Source organism: Gopherus evgoodei, chromosome 1 (genome assembly GCF_007399415.2).
Source record: "Gopherus evgoodei ecotype Sinaloan lineage chromosome 1, rGopEvg1_v1.p, whole genome shotgun sequence".
NCBI classification, from domain to species: domain Eukaryota; kingdom Metazoa; phylum Chordata; order Testudines; family Testudinidae; genus Gopherus; species Gopherus evgoodei.
In genome coordinates this window covers 315,658,823-315,679,792 of record NC_044322.1, presented here as the reverse complement: position 1 = coordinate 315,679,792, position 20,970 = coordinate 315,658,823, and the positions used below count along the sequence as shown (strand labels likewise).

Sequence of the window (20,970 nt, the reverse complement as noted above, 5' to 3'; positions counted from 1 at the left end):
GAGACGAGGAATAAGCCAGACCCCTTTGATCTCTCTCGATCTCTCTCTCTCTATGCCGAGAGGCTAAGCTTAGGGAGGAGATTATGCATGCAGGTCTCTGTCATTGTAAATATAGTTCTCTAAGCGTTGTGTGTCTTTTGGGCAAAATAAATCAGGTTTTGTTCTGAAGAAGCCATTTGTGTCTCACTACAAACATATACTATCACGGAATCCCAAAGAGAAACCCTGGCAGGACCCATCCCCAGTTAGACTTGCTGAATTAGATGTGATTGGTATCAAGAGGGCCTAACTAGTGTCCTACTCTGAGAATCCTGTGGCACCTTATAGACTAACAGACGTTTTGGAGCATGAGCTTTCGTGGGTGAATGCATCTAACGAAGTGGGTATTGACCCACGAAAGCTCATGCTCCAAAACGTCTGTTAGCCTATAAGGTGCCACAGGATTCTTTGCTGCTTTTACAGAGCCAGACTAACACAATTACCTCTCTGATACTCTACTCTGAGAGTGGATAAATTCAGAGAGCTAAAGGCCCAAGGCCTGACCTCTTTGAGGGATGCATTCAGAGAGACCCCAAGAAAGGGCAGCAATGTAGCTAGCCTGGCATCCATGACAAATAATGCCCTCCATACCATAAACACAGGGATTTTTTCAGCATGCTGCTGTGGGGAAAAAAAGTCTGGTTAGTGTAAACTGCTTCCAGCTTGTTGGGCGCAGGCATCTTGAAAGTCATCCTTAGGTGCTGTACTTCCCTTTCAGGAACCATCTCAGCATCAGGCAATGTCCATCACCTACAATTCAGTAAATACTGGGTTTGAAGGGCCCAATAGTTCTGGGCATTCAGAACTATTGGATATCCTCAGCTTGTATCTGCATCAAATCTATATAGGGAGCTAATTCAATACAATTGAGATAGGCAGAATCAAATACTGTTGTTCCAAGGTCATGTGCTGCAATTGATTCTGTTCAGCTAATAATACCCTTCGCATCACATTTTTCATGATATGATGCTCACTTTGCTTACTAGAAAAATACAGACAATGTTAAACGAAATAAGAATGGGCTATTGGAAGTAATGCCTTATCCAGGAATTTTTTATTTATAAAGATTTGAAAGACTCTCTACTGAGGCTCTTTAATTTCACTCATCTTACTGATTTAAATTATTTGAGATTACTCAGCTCAGAAATGGTGCTTTGTATCCTCAAAGCAGTTTACAAACATTAGCTATTTTTACAAGTGAAAAGAATGAGGCAGAGAGAATAATTGACCTGCCTAAAGCAAGACCGCTGGGGTTAAAAGTCTCTGGCCTAGTCATCCCTATGGCCCAGTCCTATAAGTATGTCCCCTCAGTTTCTGACCTCCTGCTGCATACAGTGGAGATATGCTTACACATTTTAGGAGTGATGAAAAATGGACATGATCACTGAGGCATTAAGATCTCTGTAATACTCAGGAAATGTTGCTTTGGCTTGCAAAGTGCTCATGGGAGCACCTCTGTGGAAATGTATGTATGGGAAACTTGGAGTATCTTTGAGATTTCTCCCTTCTGTATGTCATTGTCACTCAAATATAACACATTAAATCATTTTCGCTATTTTTAGGAAAAGTGAGTAAACAATTTATTGATGTTTCCTTGGGAAGCAAGGAAGTGTGGGAAAAAAAGTACTCCTGGAAACAAGTGTCACAATATTTGTGGTTCTGCTCTTTTCTGTAATTGCTTTTATTGTGGTTAGGAAAATATTTTTGGAGTTCATTTTTCCTTTATTTTAAACAAAAAGATAGTGAGGTTTCCTGTCTTCCTTCCTTAGGATTTCCTGCTGCAAATTTTTACTGTGTTTCGAATACTCATACGACCTGAGATGTTTCCAAAAGACTGGACTGTGATGCGTTTGGTTGCTAACAAGTAAGACATTTTTAAATACAGTATAATTAATATTTGAGAGGAGTGAATATACTTGTGAGCTATGTATAATAAATGTGCAAAATTTCCTTTAAATCTTTCCATTTACAATATTCGATGGACACAAAATATTTTTATAATTCTCCTGATCCTTTCAGTTAATTGTCACATGACCTAACTGGTATCCTTTATACTGTTGAGAATTAATTTTAATCAACTCTTTATAACCTGGAGCCCACTTCAATATGTTTACAGAAAGGCAGTTGTTAATAATTACCATCTCTCTTTTCCAAGTTGCAAATGGCAAATTATTACAGAACTTCATCTAAATAACTTTTATTAAAATAATAAGTTGGTAATGATTCAGATCTGCTTGTTCCCAAAAGGAAATCAAACTGTTGCAAGAACATTTTTTAAAAAATAGGGCTTGTGAAAAGTGCCCAAATTCATCATCTCTATTCACAAAACAGGTAGAGGTGCAGCAGTCGTAGTGCAGGCTTCCATCCACTGCCCTGCCAATGTGCCTCAGTGACTGCAATGAAGCCACCTCTTTGCTTATTCATTTCTTGCACCTAAGAGGCTGCCAGCAACATTTCAGTTTTTCTGATGTGAATACTGATCACTGGCAGCTGGACTGAAACCACCAAACTAATTTCACCAAGATCACTAAACAGCTAAATGTTTTGTTTTTATAATCCCAGGGGTGACACTTGACAGGAATTAAACCATTATCATTACTGTTATTGTTACTTGTTTGTATTGTGGCAGTGCCTGTAGGCTCCAATGATGCTGCACAAACTCATTATAACAGTCCCTGCCTATTATGGCTCAGTTCAGCAATACTTGGTGTCCCATGACTGTGTGTCCATGTGTGAGCATTTGTCAAGCTTTCTTGTGATTTAGGAGGCAAATATTTTCCCTCACTTATTTTTCTCACCTGATTTAATTCTCCTCATCTTTCTGAGTTTAAATTTCAGTGAGAAATGCTAATAATCAAGGAATGGATGTGATCATTTATTTCTTCGTGAGGTTTACGAAAGATGAGACAGAGTGGGAGAACATATGGCTGAGTAATCATACTGAGGAAATAAATCGAGAAACGTGAAAGAGAAAAACACAAGAACCTTCAAAATGAGAACGTAATATAAGAAAGTGTTACATATTTCAGAAACAGCTGGGTTGTCAGATGGCTTGGCAACAGCTGACATATAGAACACTGAGATTTAGGAGTGACCTTGACATTCATTCCCCAGATTGACGATGATCAAATCAGCTAAAGGTGAAGTCTTTGAGCTCTGCGAGGAGGCTATTGGCCTCACCATTATCCTAGTTAGCAACAAGCATTGCTGTTACTGAATTCACATCATGCCATTGTTGACTGCCGAGGTGGGAACCATGTGACCAGCTCCATCAACAAACAAGATAGATACTGGAATAATGATAATAGCTCATGCTGGGAATTGATTCCATGAGAGAGATTAAGGGAGATAAAAATTCACTTTGATGCTATATCATATGGCGATTTGTGAAGAGAAAAATATTCCTGTAGAAAGGGGTTTCTGGATCTTGGCCTCTCCACCATTCTGATAATATTGGCCTGCACCTCTCTTAATGTAAATACCAGAGGCAGCTCTGGCTTGTCTGCAAAACTGGGGGGTGGGGGATGTTGGCCAGGCCCTTTACATCGTTGTGCCTCTGACAGGATAATCAAGGTGGAAATTCATCATTCCAACCCTATCCAGTGCAATCTTATCTTTTATACCTGCTTTTGAGGGCAGCATTGAGCCCCCATTCTCTGCTCTGCCTTAGAAAACCAACACATCTGGGGCTTTTTAACCTAATTGGAACCATCTGCTGAACTCCTCTCCATTTATTAGTCATGTGGAGCAGGGCCCCAGGAAAAGCCCAAAGCTAAGAACTTCTCTTCCTGCAAAGAGCCACAGAAGAGTAGCTGAGCCACCAACCAGAGCACCTTCCTGAGCCAGAGGAAGGGACTGAGGAGTTAGGTGACATTCTGAGGCTCTAAGACACAGCAGATGAGATCACTACAGAGATGCTTCTGGAGTTGTGGGGCAATAGTCTTTAGCTCCTGTGGCTCAGCAAACCCAGCTGTTCTCACTGACCTGGGACTCTTCTTGAACTCATTATTCCAATTCACCTCTAATGGGAAGAACTACAAGATGCTAGCCCAGATTCTTAAGAGCGTAATTGTTGAGAAATCTGGCATCTTTTCTGACTCCCTTCTTTCCAGAAGGAAAATCTGGGTTCTCTAAGGGATATTCCCTTGTACTTCATCAATTATATATTGGATGGGGAGTGGTACCAAGTGGCTAAGACACAAAAGGGAACATCAGACAAGAAAAGAGGCTGGGTCTCCATTAATGACAGCCATCTCCACCAGAGGCAAAAGTAAACCAAAAGGCCAAAAAAACAAACCACTATCCCCCCCTCCCCCCAAATCCACCAGAATAAAGCTCAAAAGCACTCCAGAGCCTAATTTTTCTTCCAAAAACTGTGGTTCCTCCCCTGAAGAAGGGAAACTTTGTTTTGGATCCAGATAACCCAAAACTGGAGAAGTAGGAGAGAGGTTGTGGTGCTTCCCAGGGGAATCCAGGGTTGTGAGGTTCCTCACTGCCCCCTGCCCTTAGCGTGAGGAAGCCTGCCATGGGTCAGATCCCCAACTCCACTTGCCATGAGCAACCTAACCACTCTATTGTAGGCTACAGCCCAGACTGTCACACTACAAATTAGCACTGGACACTCCCACCCTTAAACTCTCTGAGTGTCTCCCTGGAGCATCCAGCCTCTGGTCCTCTGGACATTTGCAGAATTCACAGATCTGCTGTTTCCAAAGAAATACCCCAGCTTACTAATTACACCTTAGATACCACTTCCCTCAACGCACAGCACTTTGATAGGTTCAGAGTGAAATTGAGTATAAATCTACTTAACAAAGCAAAGAGACTGGCATAGTACCAAGTAGAAGTATTGGAATGAAATGGTTATGTATGAAATAAAACCATAACATCCATTTGGGATCCTAGGCTTAGTTAACTGGATACTCTCATGTCATATAAAGTAACGCTCACCAAAAACCTTTGTACCACTTTGCAGCCAGATTGGCTGTGATCCCCCTTTCATGAGGCATGTATACTGTCAGTTTGTCTCCCAGTTGAAGGACGCTATGTGTTTCTTTGCCCCCCAAGATATAACAGTCCACTGCTTTGTCTTTACAGCACAGGAGTGTCCTGTATATGAATATTGTTTATTCCTATAGATTTTCTCTCTTGTAGATTTTGCAGTCTTTTATATAGGCTCTGGCTAATGTGCAAATAGGATACATTGTGCGGCATACAATACACAACGGCCTGGACAGGGAGATAGGTGTCCATTACCTCCTGCCTGAAAGAAACATGTCTGAGACATGTTACCTCCTAGTGATTTGCCTTAACTCCAAGACCTTAAAAACATAATTTTAATATAGATAGATAATTCCTTACATATTACATGTATGTACGTTCTACAATAGTTATGATGACCAGTGGGCTACTAGCTCTTGCTGGAACATTACATGCCACCTAACATTCAGATATCCGACTTAGGGGGTATATGAAAAACCCTGTGCATGCCCTGTGCGAGTTGGCACCAAGGGATGCCTGAGTCATGAGAGGCTCTTTCTTCAGACATGTTTGAAGCAATAGAGAGGAAGTTGGTGGCTGCCGTCACGAGACAACCTGCTTGTTCTCTTTCTCTGGCTAACTTCAAGGATAGATATTACCTCTCCAAAAACTAAATAGGATTTGCCATCTTTTTTAAGTCCTCCTCCTTCAGACAGACTTTAGGGAGACTTGGAAACAGAGGGAAAGACCTTAAGCAGCAAGCCCTGAAACTCTACATGGTACTAGAGTACAAAGATTCTGTTTTCCTTCTCCAGGAAGAGTTCAACAAGATTCACTCATCTCTCCCTCCAGCCACTTACTGTGACTCTGAGTGTCATTTTATCCATCTTTAGCTTGTAGATCTTTTGGTCTCATTCCATGGGGGTGAGAACTTCAGAGTTTTCTTTTAGGGCATGTTTACATTTGGGAAGTGTGATTGCAGCACTTATGGGCACACCTGAGTTACCTTTGATCAAGTCTTGTCACTAAAATTAGCAGTGCAGTTGTCGTAACATGGGCAATGGTACAGGCTAACTGCTGGAGAATGTACTCAAGGTTCTAGGTGGGATTATACTCAACCACGATGGCATGAGCTAGCCCTTTTTAGCAAGTATCTCGATTGGGTATGTCTAAGTGTGCTGCAGACCCACCTCTGTTGCAGTGCAGACAAACCCGTAAAGGACCTGAAACCATTCCAAACAGAAGCAAAGGAGAGTGAAGTTACCTTGCAGAGTGATTCAGTCCCTCAGTTTGTGGTGATCAGAAGCCCAAGTGATGGGAGAATCAGCCACAACTGGACCCCAAATTCTAACAATGGATAGCAATCCATCAGGTTGGGGAATGTGTCCAGGACAGCACAATGCATAAGGAATGTAGTCAAGGTCAGAAAAGCTCCAAACTATCAACTTCCTGGAGATGAGCAGTTGGGACTTAGGATCACTTGAGGGAAGGGGCACTTCCTACTTCAATCAGACAGAAATTGTGGTTGGGGCAGCTGCAGCACTAGGGCTAGATAGACCCTCCCTCAGCTATGTATGCTTGTGCTGGGAAGAGGGAAAGGTAAAGGAGGAGGTAAAAGCAACAGCTTCCAGGAAAGATGTAGCCTAAACTCCCTCAACAGCAGTCAGATCACCAGAAGCACTGGGGACAGGTGGGACTCCTATCCTGTCACCCTCCTGTCCCCAGAGTCAAGTCTGAATTGTATCCAGTATTTTCAGGAAGAGATGTGCAACCACATTGTCTGCGACCAGGGGAGAGGTGTAAACATAGAGAAGCTATAGCACATTACAAATATCTGTCTTTCACTTATTTTTTTCCTCTTTACACATGCAGAACTTCTATTAATTAAAAGCTTTTGGGTCTTCTGATGCTGAAGGATCCATATGGGGATATATTTTTATTTTGCTGCCCTGGCTCCTGTGAAATTTTTCTTTTTTCACTATCTTGTCAGTAATGATGTGGCATCTGATGTGTATTTTCAAATAAGGTCATCCTTAGTTGGATGCTGTCTGCTATAAATCAAAAACAGAGAGGCTTAGGGAGGAGTGTTCTGTACCTAAGGAGCCAAAGATGAATGATTTATGATCAAGCATCCATTATATGACAGCTGCTACAATTCTGAGTGCTTGAATGTCCATCACTGACTAATATCACTGAGTGGCTTTGCAAAATTGCCAAATGTGCACCACCAGAATTGCTGACATATTTTCACTTTGAGAATAGGTGGCACAAAATGTGAGTGAACTCTTCCAAAATTTAAGAAACTGAGACAGTTGCAAACAAAAAGAGAGAAATGGTATAAAAATAGGAGAAATACATATTTTTCAAATGTCGTGTGACAGAAATAGGGACATGGAAAAGATCTTGTCTCCTATGTCTGTCACTTATAATGACTAAACAATGGAATAAAATAAAAGCCCTCATTTGATACTGTCTTGTTCTGTATAATTTATATAATTAGTCAGACATTAATCTGTAATGGACAAATCAAGACTCCATAATTATATATGCAACAAAAAGGGTAATTACTTAAGCTCCTAAGCATTGTTGGCAAGAATGTTGCTATTACAAGTGTGTTTTAGTCTTCATAATGGAAAATATTTTCTTCATGTTTCTGTTCAGTATAACATCTGCTTACTACCTAAGTTAGCTGAAACTAAATACCATTTTAGCAATGCTTCTAATCATAAACTGCAGCGGAAGGCCATGTGATTGAAGAACTCCTAAATCAGTTATCTTGACAAAGCCCTGGCTGGGATGATTTAGTTGGGAATTGGTCCTGCTTTGAGCAGGGCGTTGGACTAGATAATCTCCTGAAGTCCCTTCCAACCCTAATATTCTATGGTCTTCTTCCACAGAGGAATCCAAAATTCTGCCACATGAATGCCATACTATATGTCTGTCAAAAACTGGAAATAACACAGTATTATTCATTTAATTAAATAATCCTTAGGTTAGAATAATTTCCTTTGTCTGGATGATTCTGCTGGTTGGCATCTTTCCAGGGCATTTAACAGACTTGCCTGAATTCCAGTACTGTCATATTTCGTTAGCAATGAAGGACAATGTTTCTTGACAATGAAGTGAGGTTTCTGTTACACATTAAGCAGAGATTTGATATTTAAATAATATTCTGGTACAATATGATATAACTGTGCATTAATCTTTCCACTCCTGATGCACAACAAGTCGCTTTCATTTAAAAGATCACTTAATTTGCAGAAGTCTCATTTGTCTATATGGTATTAACCAATGTGGTTTCTTTCAGCAGTTTTCTAAATGTTAGAAATGCTAGGGCATCTGTCTCTTAAAACCCAATGGGCTATTTTTTTAATATGTCTTCACTTGCGAAAAAAAGGCAATGGAAGTTCATATTTATAGTTAAGCAGGTGCTCTGTGAAATAAGCTTTGGTATATTCTGTTTTTTGGGTATATGAAGATCCCAGATATATCATTTGACAACCATAACATTAACTTTTAGAAGACTCTCTTGGTTTCCTCTGAACTTGATATGACCAGGACTGTAATGTCTTTTAGAAAACCTTCTTTTCATCAATGAAAGCAGAATATACACATGACCCAAAGCACCCGGGTAGTCACAATTGTGATAATCTTTGTACAGAATATGTCATGTAGATATCATTCAAAAACTAATTCGCTGGTCAACAATATCATGGTGAAATGTATGTAGCAACATTATATGTAAAGTTATGAATTCTCCCGAATGATATTACTAGAACATGTTCAAGACCAGAGCTAGGCCTTACCTAGATAAAGGCAAATAGTTAAATAAAGGCAAAGGTTAAATAGGTCTGTCCTAAACAAAGGGATGTGGATTTACCTCAATTTACATATACACATAAATAGGAAGATCAAGACAGCAGGGAGAGAAAATTGAAAGAAACAGAACAATTTACATTTTGGAAAACACTAGTGGGGGAAAAGAACAGTATAAAGCTTCCTTCACTATCAGACTCCATGTTGCCTTCCTCACAGCTTGAAGAATCCATTTCAAAGGTTCACTGGATTATATAAGAAAGGGGCAGAGAAATCCCAAGTTATCGCTTCCATTTAAGAAGACAAAAGAACTAGCTCTTTTGGCTTCCAGGTGAGATTCTGACAGAGAGAGTGGAGATCATCCATTTTTCTGGAAGACTGTGGATAAAAAAAACATCTTCAAGAAAGTCTATATCTTACTAGGTTAAGTGTTTAGTCATTAGAAAGCATTTTTTTAATTGATCTCACTTAAAATCCTATTTTATTAATAAACTTGTTTTACTTTTAATTTAAACCAACAATACTGTTCTTGAATTAAAGTGTTAGGTAACTTCAATTAAAATGGTAAGCTGTACATTTTGTGTGTTTAGAGGAGTAAATGAACCTTATTATTTTTCTGAATGGTCTAAGAGGGAGCTGGACATTTCAGGGAACATGGTTTCAGGAAATTTGGGACTTGGAGTTTGTTAGTCACCTTGCTGATTGTAACCAAGTCTGGTGGAAGCCAGAGTGGGAATGTGGGACTGGGGACAGACTCCTGGGGTCAGAGTTGCTGATCCAGGGCTGGCTGCATAGCACACAAACAGTCCGGGGGTGACCTGCATGCTTGTTGCTGACCAAGAGTGTCCCAGGCAGAAAGCAACAGTAGCAAATCATTGAGAGGCACTTAAGGTTAAGCGGGAACAGCAGAACCACTCACTGGTCTGGATTGCACCCAAAAGTATGACACTAGGGTAGTTGGCAGGATTTACCCACAGCAGGCTATTTTAACTGAGCTTTACATTTCAAGCACTCGTAAAACAGTTTTAAATGATTCTGAAGTGAAAAGGCTGGGAACAATCAAAGAAAGGTTACAGTTATATTATTTTTTGGTTTGATTATTTTGGGCAATGAAAATAGAAGAAACGAAAGAGTAAAAGTGAGTAAACAGCGCAAAAGGCAAACTGGAAGCTACAGCAGCAAAAGCATTGTAAGGCACTTAAAACTGCATAGCAAGTGTTGAAACAACTCATTATTGATCTGGGCAGCACATTCCAGAATGCTGTGATGATACGCAAGAAAGGAACACGTCAAATTAGTGTTAGTTTCTTCATTATGACCACTTAGGATCATCCTGTTAGCTCACATGTGGTGCTGTAATCTGAGAGATGTACAATAAATTCTTGATACAAGTATGTTTTGTGATAAAACAATGTGGCTTAAACAGTTAAATATATGAAATACTTGCCCACAATTCTAATTTTGTAGCATGTATGTGTATAAATATATCTACATGGGTCTGCAAGAATGTAATTTTTTTCTCTGTGAAGGAAGTTTTTCTCTGTTGAGGATTTCGGTACTTGTGTTTCATTTTGAAATAATAGCACACCAGCTGAGAATCAGAAGCTATACTTGAAAGCATTGCTTTATAGTGGATACTAGTGCAAAGTGGATGCAAGTGGGTACTTGTGGATGTCATCAGAATAATGTAAAATTGAAGTTTTGAGTTCTTGATATGTGTCTGGAACAACTCAATGGATGAGATTTGGAGTCTTTTCTTGTAAAATGATTGGCAGTTCTAAATATATCAATGGCTGGTGCTACTAAGGAATTAAGGCATTTTTTTTATCGTAAGATGAATATTTTGCCATTTGTCCATAGGAATTTATACTCAAATTTTATTTTTTTATTTTAAGATCACAGGCTAAGAGGGGAATTTGAATGAGCTACAAAGATGAACGACAAACAGGGAACAATATTTGGACAAATAAGAAGCCAGGATGCAGTACAATTATTGAGAAAATAAATAAATATGGTGATTAGAAATTGTCATAAAACTAAAACTAGTGAAATTTGAGAAGCAAAGATAGCGTTCCAAAAGACATCTATGATTTTATTCATTCCAGATGTTCAGCCACTTCACAGATTTGAAAAAAAAGGGATTGGCATTATTGCAGGACCAGTCTGCAAATTAGGAACTGGAACCCAAATTCTGTAACCAGGGAAGTTCTGAGTTTACTTAGAGAAAAATGTCTTATTCTGAGACCTTAAATCCACCAATAAGGGCATGAAGAAAAATTGATAATTATAGAGAGGCTGAGCAAATATTTTGGCTGGAAATCTATGAGCATCTAAGTATGTGTCACTTTGCTTTGTCAAATTCTAACATTAAGAGGTTGGTTTGGCAGATACAGCATTGCAAAACCCATTGCATTACACATTGTACTGTGTATGAGGCCACCAGCCAAGAAGAGTCATGAATGCCAATAGCCCATATGGAGTTTGCAGGAAAGGGCCTGCTGAGTCTTTGTCCTCTGGGTTCCTATAAAGGATAGTCTAATAGTCCGAGTGCAGGACTGGTATCGAGGAATTCAGGAGTCCTGGCTTTTACACTGACTCCTCCTATGATCTTGGGCAAGTCACTGAAGTTCTGTGCTTCAGGTTCCCGATCTCTAAAAAATGGACACTAATATTTATCTACCTCCAATAGGCGCTGGAGGAATAACTATCCAGTATATTTTTAAGATGAAAAATGCTAGATCCCAAATACTAAGTATTTATTTTTTTAGAACTGTGTCACTGTTTATTCAGATACCCCCTTTAAGGGCCTTTTACATACTGTGTATTTGCTCTACTTCAGTTTCAATTTTTCATGTCTTTTGCAGTTAGTTCACAAACTGTTGTGTGATTACAAATGAGAACGAAGTACTGCAGCCCAATGTAGTGAGATGCATTGTGACAGAGGCACAGCAGGTGTCAGCTGAATCTTGATTTATTCAGACAGGATGTATTCGGATGGTCCATGAATATGTTCCATCTTCACAGAGTTCAAAACCTGCACTTTTGTCTCTGTTGCCTGTTCATTCAAGCCAGGTTAGCACTGTTGTGACCAAAAGTTACACCAAAGTTACCAACATCTGAGTACTAATGATAAATAATGTGAAACGAGTTTGGCTATCTCAGTCCAGCTGGGATAGATTAATATCCTCAAGATAAGTATCAATATGGTAAAATATCATTGTCACAGTGTCACTGCCCTCTTGTTGGCAGTCCAAACAGAGAGCCAGAGATGTAGTTCCTTCTGGTATTATTGATGCAGATTTGCATTGCAGTGGTTTACACTACTACTGTCTCTGTCTCTTCTGTCTGTAAATAATGTTTGCAAATGGTGCAATATTAAATATTCTTTCACGCACACACTAAAAAGAATGTTCAGAACAAGTTGTTCTCATTGCATACATGATCACTGATAGGACCAAATAGAGATTATAAGATACCTACGTGGTTTGGGTTGCACAATAATGTGGTATGTATTTTTCCTGTTAATTTTATCTTACCACAGCTGTTTTTACAAGCACTGTTCATACAGCTACACCGTACATATTGTCATCAATTTGTTTCTTGACGTATGTATTTTCTGGCAACAGATCATATTGGTATCCAATTATTTATATATGCTTAGAATATAGTAATTACTGTAGTTTACGCATGGTGCCTGGCTTTATTTTATTGAAAAATGACCTAGTACTTAAAGAATCAAAGTTACATATTTCCAGTTAATGAAAGGTAATACTTCTTTTTCTGTTACCAGTGTTATTATTACAACAGTCCTGTATCTTTCGGATGCCCTTCGTAAGAACTTCCTAAATGAAAACTTTGATTATAAGGTACTGTAAGAGTGCACTCCCCCAAAATATATGTTCAGTGACATAAGTAGTGCAAAAGCTTGTCAATCCTGTGGCTCTTTTGATTTTGGGTTGTTACTCTTTGGATTAAATTTACCTCTAATTTCTGAGCTGTTAGATTCCTGTGGTGCTACCAGTCTCAGCTGTTCAAAACTCATGAGATTGGTTTAAAAATTATTAGGTTGTGTGTTTTGTATTTGGGATGCTTTTTTTTGCCTTCTGGTTTGAAGTGTTAAGTGCACCTGTGTCATGTTTTTTGGATCAACGTTTCGTGATTAAGAAAATATTTTCTGTTCTGCTCGTATTTCAAGATTATCTCAGAAAATAAAATGAACTTTATTACTTATTCCCTGGCATATTTGCCAAAAATATGGCTTTAGATCTTTTTTAAAATTCTCTCAAGACCAATTAACACGGCATGTACTGTTAAAATTATAATGCTATGATATGTCATGCTGGATATTGTTAAAGATATTAGCCTGTGTTCAATGAGCTGTGATATCTGTAATAACCCGTGGCCAGAGTGTTATTTAGGGGATTAAAAACAAAAGGGTCAGTGATGGCTCCAAAGAGGCTTACTCATAGGGGAAAGGGAAAGTGAGCATACAGCCCAAGCAATGGTGCTTGGAGGCATTATTCTAGTTGTGCCATGTTATAAGGCACAGGGGCTGATTTTCAGGGGTGCTAAGCACCCAGTGCTGCCAGTGATTTCAAGTACAGTTGTGGATGCCCAGCATCTATGAAAATCTAGGTCCATGCTACGCCTCAGGACTCATTGGAGAGAATGTTGGCCTGAAGTACTAGATACTATGAAACTATGTAGCCAGTACTCCCTTGTGTAGCTCTGCCAATGTGCAGGAGCTAAAGCCCACATCATTAACTGCTAACGGGCTATTCCCCAGGCTTATTTAGCAGTTATTACTGTTTCCTGCACCTATTTTCCTCTCCTGCATAGCTACATTGGAGCAGCCATAATCTGGCCTAGAGCCAGGGGGTCTCAAACTGAGGGTCAGGACCCCTCAGGGGGTCACGAGGTTATTATGTGGGGGGTGGCAAGCTGTGAGCCTCCACTCCCAAACCCTGCTTTGCCTCCAGCATTTATAATGGTGTTAAATATATTAAAAAGTATTTTAATTGATTGGGGGGGTCGCACTCAGCGCTTGCTATGTGAAAGAGGTCACCAGTGCAGAAGTTTGAAAAAACAGAAGTTTCAGCAGCTGATCCTCCCAGTGCATGTGCACGTGCACGGCAGTCAGTTATGGGGCAGTATGCTTTACTTAATCTTTGCCTTGCTGAGACACTGTAATCACTGATGCTTGCAAGTTGTATCAGTAGCAAGTAGAGCTGCCCAGAGTACACCTTTTTCTGTATTGGTTTTCATTCCACTTAGAGAAAACAAATTCTTTTCAAAGTTTTTGCAGAACAGAATTGTGTCAAAATTTATTTTCAGATCAAAATCGCCGGATTTTTAATTCAGTTCTCATTGTCTCTGTGAGAGTCCATCATGGACCCCAGAAACCTTCTCGCCAAAAAATCATCAAAATTAGCATGTCTCTACAAAACATTTCAGCATCAACAGAGCAGAATATTTGGTTGAAAAAACATTTAATCAAAAATATTGTAACCAGCTCTACTGGTGAAGAATAAGACAAGCGGTGCAACTGAAAATTTGCACCTAGAGTGGACATAAAATGTTAGTGCTGAGAAATGGAAAATAACCAAATACCTTGTGTTTATTGTAGATCTGGGATTCCTACTTTTACCTTGCTGTCATTTTTATAAACCAATTATGTCTGCAACTGGAGATGTTCACACCTTCCAAGAAGAAAAAGGTGTTGGAAAAGTAAGTACCAGTCAGGTTCCATAAAATTACTGCAGATCAAACAATTGTGTTTTATAAAACAGCGTTATGCAGCATATGGACCTGATCCCAAACCCATTGAAGTAGGTGAGTCTTTTTGCTTATTTTAATGGGCTTTGGATCAAGTCCTATGTGACTTCACAATCCCCCAAGAATAAAATTGTTGACCCAAAGAGCCCCTCAGTGCCCACTGGCTGAGGGCCCACTATAGTGTGGCTCATATCAGGCCTGATGCACTCACTACCCAAACACACTGTTGTGATAATATGTATTTAAAAGATGTTTTGTTAGGTATTCTATATAAACTGGTGGAAGGCTGGATTCGAAAATCATTTGTGTGATGTATATATGTGTTGTGTATAAAGAATTGTGTGTGTGCTGGAAATATGTTCTTAAAATGTGTTTGGGAGGCAGTACATAAATCAGTCCTCCCCTAGACAAAGGAATGTGGATTCCCCTGTCTGACTGGCTCTGTTATAGGCCAGGGACAATAAAGTATATTTACATATATGTTTAACAAAGCCATCAAGCTAATGAGAGGCAAAGGGAGTCTTCACCCCAGGAAGCCTTCCTGGCTCTAGAAGAATAGACAGTGGATTTAGGGTAATATAAAGGGAGCTGAAAGCTATTTTAGTTATCCATCACTTAAGGGACAGAAGAGTCAGAGCTCTTGGAAACTGTGAAAGGTGGTTCCTTCAGCCATGTAGGTTGAAGTGTAGAGAACTGACTGTATACGAAAGATTTGCCTGAGACCAGGATTGTAATTTGTTAAGCTTTAGACACTAGAAAGTATGTTTGGTTTTTGTTTTGTTTCTGTCTCTTTTTTTTTTTTTTTTGCTTAGCATCACTTATATCTCTGTTCTTTATTAGAAAGCTTATTCTTGTTTTATTACAAAACCATCTCAGTACTGAGAATTAAAGTAAAGTATGAGGCTTTAACGCTAACAGACTAGTGTGTGCTCTGGCTGTTTGGAGGCAGTGATCTTGATAATGTCTGTGACAGTCACAGTGAGAGGGGTTGGACACTGTAGACAGACATGTCTCAGGAACTGGGTTGAGTGATTGTTACTTGTAAATCAAGGTTTGGGCTTACAGAATCTCAGGGAGTTTGCTGATGAGTTAGACTACGGTGTCTGACACCCAGTCTATTTCCAGCGAAGTTCACGCTTGCTGAGACAGAGCGGTAACATAGTGCCTTATAGTTCTGGGTGTCCAGAAAAGAACATCACAGGGTAAAATAAAATTATTAGTTATCTTGGGGGGAAGAGAAGGGAAAAAATCTGAGGCATATTAAGAGAATAGATTGGTATCACTACTTTGTCATATCATTGTTACCGTTTGTAACGTTTAGGGAGCTTGTACTAACAATATGTGGAAATTAATGTATCTTTGTGAAACAAGCCATTTGATTAGATATGTACTGGACATTAGCAAACTTTCTTTTTCCTTTTCTGTGTACTACATCCATCCAAAACTTAGGAAAAATCATTACTGCATGGAAATCTCACAGTTCATCTTGCTACACAGGAGCCTAAATTATAATGTGATATTGTAAAATTATTTCCTAAATAATATTCTGCTTAAGTGTTTTTTTTTAAATATTTCACAGATATGGTGACATGCGAGTAACAATGGGATGTGAAATCTTCAGCATGTGGCAAAATTTAGGTAAGGAATTGAAAAAAAATCTCTATAAAGATTGACAGTGAAACAAAGTAGCACACAAAAGTTGAACAAAATATGTAATGAATTTTAGTTAAGACTCCTGCATTATATTACTGGTTCTGCCGGTTTATCTGGGGCAAGCCACTACCTCTTTGTTTCTTGGTTTGTCCTCCTGGAAAACAGTTCTGATTCTTTTCTTAAATGTTAAGGAGTTGAATTAATTGTTTGGATTTGCAAAGTGTTTTCAGATCCTTTGATGAAAGTAGTTTGTTTGACATACACCAGTCCTCTTGATTGAAACTCACCTAATGTTTTGGATACAAAAGTTGTCCACTAGGTCTAATACCATTTATTTCTTGAAAAAACTGAGAATGGACATAATGCTCAAATCAAAGCATTATCATCATTGTGACGTCTTCTTTCCTCTATGAGAAACTGTTGTTTTCCAAGATACTGAAAGATAAGAAAAATCTAAATGATAGATTTTATTTTTTGACAAGAGGGTTACATTTGTACATACAAAAATTCTGTAAGTAAGTGTGTATTCCTCATCTGGCCATCCCAGTAATTCGGGCACTCTTGTTTATTAATTAAAGCTGTTCCTTTCTCAAAACCATCATCTTCCCATGACTTGTAAATCAAAAATACCCACTGACAGGTAAAGTATCTGGGAGGAAAGTAACTCAGGAGAACACACCAACTGTCTCACAGAACTACTGTGTGGAGCCATAACAAAAACAACAGAGAAGTGAGGAGAAGGAACATCAGTTGCTGCTATGATCCAGCAGCAGCATCCAGGATCCAGAAGTCAAATGCCCCCAAGATTCTGAGAGAGATCCTTGGTGGGCCCTCATCTTACTGCGCAATCCCGTCCAAGAGACTTTTCTCTTACTTTAAGGTGTCCAGAATGACACACAGCATCTAGGATGCATTCATTCTCTACACCAGACTGACTATGCAGGGAGACTGGAAGAAGACTTTACATCACAGGAAGGTAATGACCAGACTTACAAAGACCAAAAACAGAGCTCCAGGAAAAGATGGCATTCACTGTAACTTCCTGAAAAAACGAGACCCCGGTTGCCTGGTATTAACTGCCATTTTCAACAAATGCAGACAGTTCCACTGTCCTCACAGCTCCTGGAAGAAATCTATGATGGTGCTCGTCTACAAGAAAGGCAAGTGAGACGACCCCAGCAACTGGAGACCCATCTCTCTCTGTTCCACCATGTAGAACTGTATGCCAGTGGCCTCGCAGCTAGGATCACAGACTGGTCAGTGAACAGAGGAGCATCAGCTCCATCCAGGAAGGCCTTTATTCCACCCGCTCCTACTTGTTAAGGTTAAGGAGCATGGCAGGACCCGAAAGGGGTCAAGGCAGTACGCTCCAACACTCCAACTGATCCTTGGACTGTGGAACATCTCACAGGGAAATTAGCTGGGGTGTATGTTGGATTGCAGAGGTTGAAAGTTGGCATTAGGCCACCTGTACCCCTTCCACTGATGTGCACTGAGCTCAGCTTGAGTGACCCGTATTTATTGTATGTAATTTCTAGTGTATTTTTCCGATTGTTTGGAAATATGAATGGAAAGCGTGTCGTAATCAGTGCAATCTATACGAGGGCTGAAAGACCGATCAGTCAAGATGATCAAGGTTTGGAAATTAAAACACTTACAAAAAATTCAGCTTCAAGTTCTGCGTGGCCTGCCTCTGGGCCTCTGTCTCAGGGAAGCTTATATCCTCTCAAAGTGTAACATATCTCAATCCTTTCCTCAACAAGCCCATCAATCCCATGAATTCAGGCTTCCAAAGTTCATCATGGATTGTTCAATGAGACCTTAGTCCAACCTGAGCCTGTCAGACCCTCCTCTTCCCCCCAGATACTGAGAAGTGCACCTTTGTACACAATGATTTCTGACTCCAGGACTGCTGAAGGCACGTCAAAGACTCTGAGATACAGAGGAGACCTGAGGCGGGTAAGACTAGATACTCTCACGTGAAAAGTGAGAAATCTCCCTCTAAGTCCTCATCCAAGACGATGACTTCTTTTCTGACACACCTCCACCCCACCTTTAAGTTTGGTGGGATTCCTTGCACCAGTACAGGTTCACCAGGTACTCATAAGAAGTATATCTGTCAGTGACTGGGATGTGGGCAGTCAAGCCTAGTGATTAGCACAGGAGTCTGACCTAGTGGTTAGTGCGGGTGTTGGTAGCCAGGAATTGGAGCCAGCATCAAAGGCTGGGCTGAGTGCAAGACAGGAGCAGAGCTGAAACAAAACAGCAACCAACCTGACAACAACTAGGTGTAGGAGCTACCTCAGAAGTGGCTGAATACTTTGGGTAGCTTTCATCATCAGATCATGTCAGACAACATGACAATAGTTTATTATATTAACAAACAGGGAGGAGCTAGGTCCTTTCCTTCTCTGAATAGAAACTGCCTGTCTCTGGAACTGGTGCATTCACCAAAAGATCATCCTCTCAACAAAGGAACTACACAACTTGGTGTAAAGAGCATCTTTTTTTTTGTGGGAATCACTTTGTCTCTCAAGGAAACAAGAAATGTCCAAATAATGGCCACCAGCAAGGTGACTCACAAGCAGTATTCATGGAGGAGGAGCATACAAGGAACCCTGCTGTATCACAGACTGGAGGACTGCTCTGCTGAAGGACACACCTACTGTAGAAGCTTATTTGATTTAATTATACCTGTACAAGTGGCTTTATTCTGGATGCATGTTTTCTAAGGCCTGGAGAAATTGATTTAGTTGTTTAAAAGTGTGCAAAGTTCATTTATGCATCTTAAAGCAACAATAAATCATGTTAATTTCCTAATCCAATTAATTAACAAACCTTATGCAATCAAAGAATGATTAAATAAATACTTCTCTAAATTTATTGTAGAGTTTTAAACATTAGAGGCTTGATTTCCCATCTGTGTAACTCTAGCTAAAGTCAATGGAATTACACTGGTGTAAATTGGAGAAACACAACGGTGAACCAGGTGCTGGCAGTGTATAAGGTGGTTACTTCAATTATGTATAGACATTTGATAAAGCATCATATTCTAAAGGGGTTTTGCTCTTGAATTTGATAGTTAACTATGGAATCAATATTCAAAAATAACGAGGTGACCTAGGAGCACAAGTTCCATTGAAATGAATGAAAATATATAACAAGCAATTTTCAACTTACATTGGAACTAGTGCTCCTAAATGACAGAGGTGCTTTTGAAAATCTTGCTCTATACAAATTTTCTTGTTTTTTCTTTCACCACAATTGTTGTTTGCTGTTTCCCCCTTCTCAACCTCTTCGCATATCTGGCAATTGTAATAGACCAGAACTCTCGAAAAAGATCCAAAAGATTTTTCTGCAAGTGACAGAAGCTAAATAATTCAAAGCTATGGGTAAATCTCCTAATTTAACTTCACCTCCTTGTGCAACATATACTATGGGGTATGTAAATTTACCTACTGTCTGGAGACCCTCTACAACATCTAAGTAGAACATAGTGAGTTAATGGCAGAGGCATCAGCTTTTTTTCTAAACAGTCCAGAAATCCATTTTTTGCCGGCAAAATTTATACTCCCATTTCTGTGCCCCCAAAATGAAAGGTGGCTGCAAATCTGAGTACTTGTGCCTCCATTTAATGTTAATGTGCTCTCAAGTAGTAAACCATATTTGGAGACACAAACATGTAAGAGCAATTTGTACCTGCAAAAGGGAAAAACCTTTTTGCAAAAGATGCCCTAAACATCCTGGTTCTTAAAGTAGTCTTAAATAAAGCAATGCCCATTGAACCCTTTACTGCTCCCTCTTTCCCTGCCAAAAAAACAGCATCAAGAGTGAACAACCCAACATCATTCATGAGCTCAGAACTTCATTGTAAAAGGTGATGCGTCAGGCTGATCCTCTATTCAGCTCTTTTCTATGGCTTTTCCTCTTCCTTTTCCTGGTGTTTGAGAAATAGTCCATGCCAGGCATGCTATCAGCCAACCAAACTGTAAACATTTAGAATGCCATTTCATAATTCTTCATACAGTATTGTTTAATTTGGATCATTTGGTAACTCACCCAAAAGTGAACCCAATTCACGTTCAGCTTCCTTTTAATTTTAGGGGAACATAAACTTCACTTCATCCCAGCTCTCATTGGCCCCTTCCTAGAAGTGACACTGATACCTCAGCCTGACCTGCGGAATGTAATGATCCCCATTTTCCATGACATGATGGATTGGGAACAAAGGCGCAGTGGCAACTTCAAACAGGTAATGTGTGTGAAGCTGTTTAGCAGGGAAGATTGACATTCAAATTTTTCTGAGGCAGCCTTGGCACTGAACTATTAACTTGTTAGCGGAATCTGTGATGGAGCAGATGGAGAAATGACAACCTTCATTTGAGGGAAGATGGTAGGATTCTAGGCTAATGGCTCTTGAAGACCCTTTGGCCCTCTAAGCTCTCTGTGTGTGTGTTTGTTCAATATTTTGGTGTGACTAATTTAAGATGGGGATGGGATATTCTAGCCCCATTGAAATCAATGGCAAAACTTCCTGTTGGGGTGGTTTTATTTTTCTACTTTAGTAATATAATTTGGAAAAAAAAATAATGAAGAAGAAACTCAAGAACGATACAGTGATGGCTTACTGACATAATGTCTGATATTTGTTTGCCCAGCCAGCAAAAGACTGATTTTTATGAAAAACCAAGCTCTGCAAGTATCCAA

At 39.6% G+C, this 20,970-nt stretch overlaps 1 protein-coding gene across 5 annotated transcripts in view; it reads left to right on the top strand.

Annotated features, from left to right (window-relative positions):
- The window catches only part of DOCK4 (dedicator of cytokinesis 4), a 422,511-nt gene that overhangs the window by 340,802 nt on the left and 60,739 nt on the right, over nucleotides 1-20,970 (top strand). For all 5 annotated transcript variants that reach the window (XM_030549017.1, XM_030549015.1, XM_030549016.1 and 2 more), the window contains 5 exons: nucleotides 1,809-1,903; nucleotides 12,626-12,701; nucleotides 14,462-14,562; nucleotides 16,190-16,248; nucleotides 20,367-20,515. In XM_030549017.1, coding sequence (XP_030404877.1) covers nucleotides 1,809-1,903; nucleotides 12,626-12,701; nucleotides 14,462-14,562; nucleotides 16,190-16,248; nucleotides 20,367-20,515 — 480 coding nt within the window. The remainder of the gene's footprint in view (nucleotides 1-1,808; nucleotides 1,904-12,625; nucleotides 12,702-14,461; nucleotides 14,563-16,189; nucleotides 16,249-20,366; nucleotides 20,516-20,970) is intronic.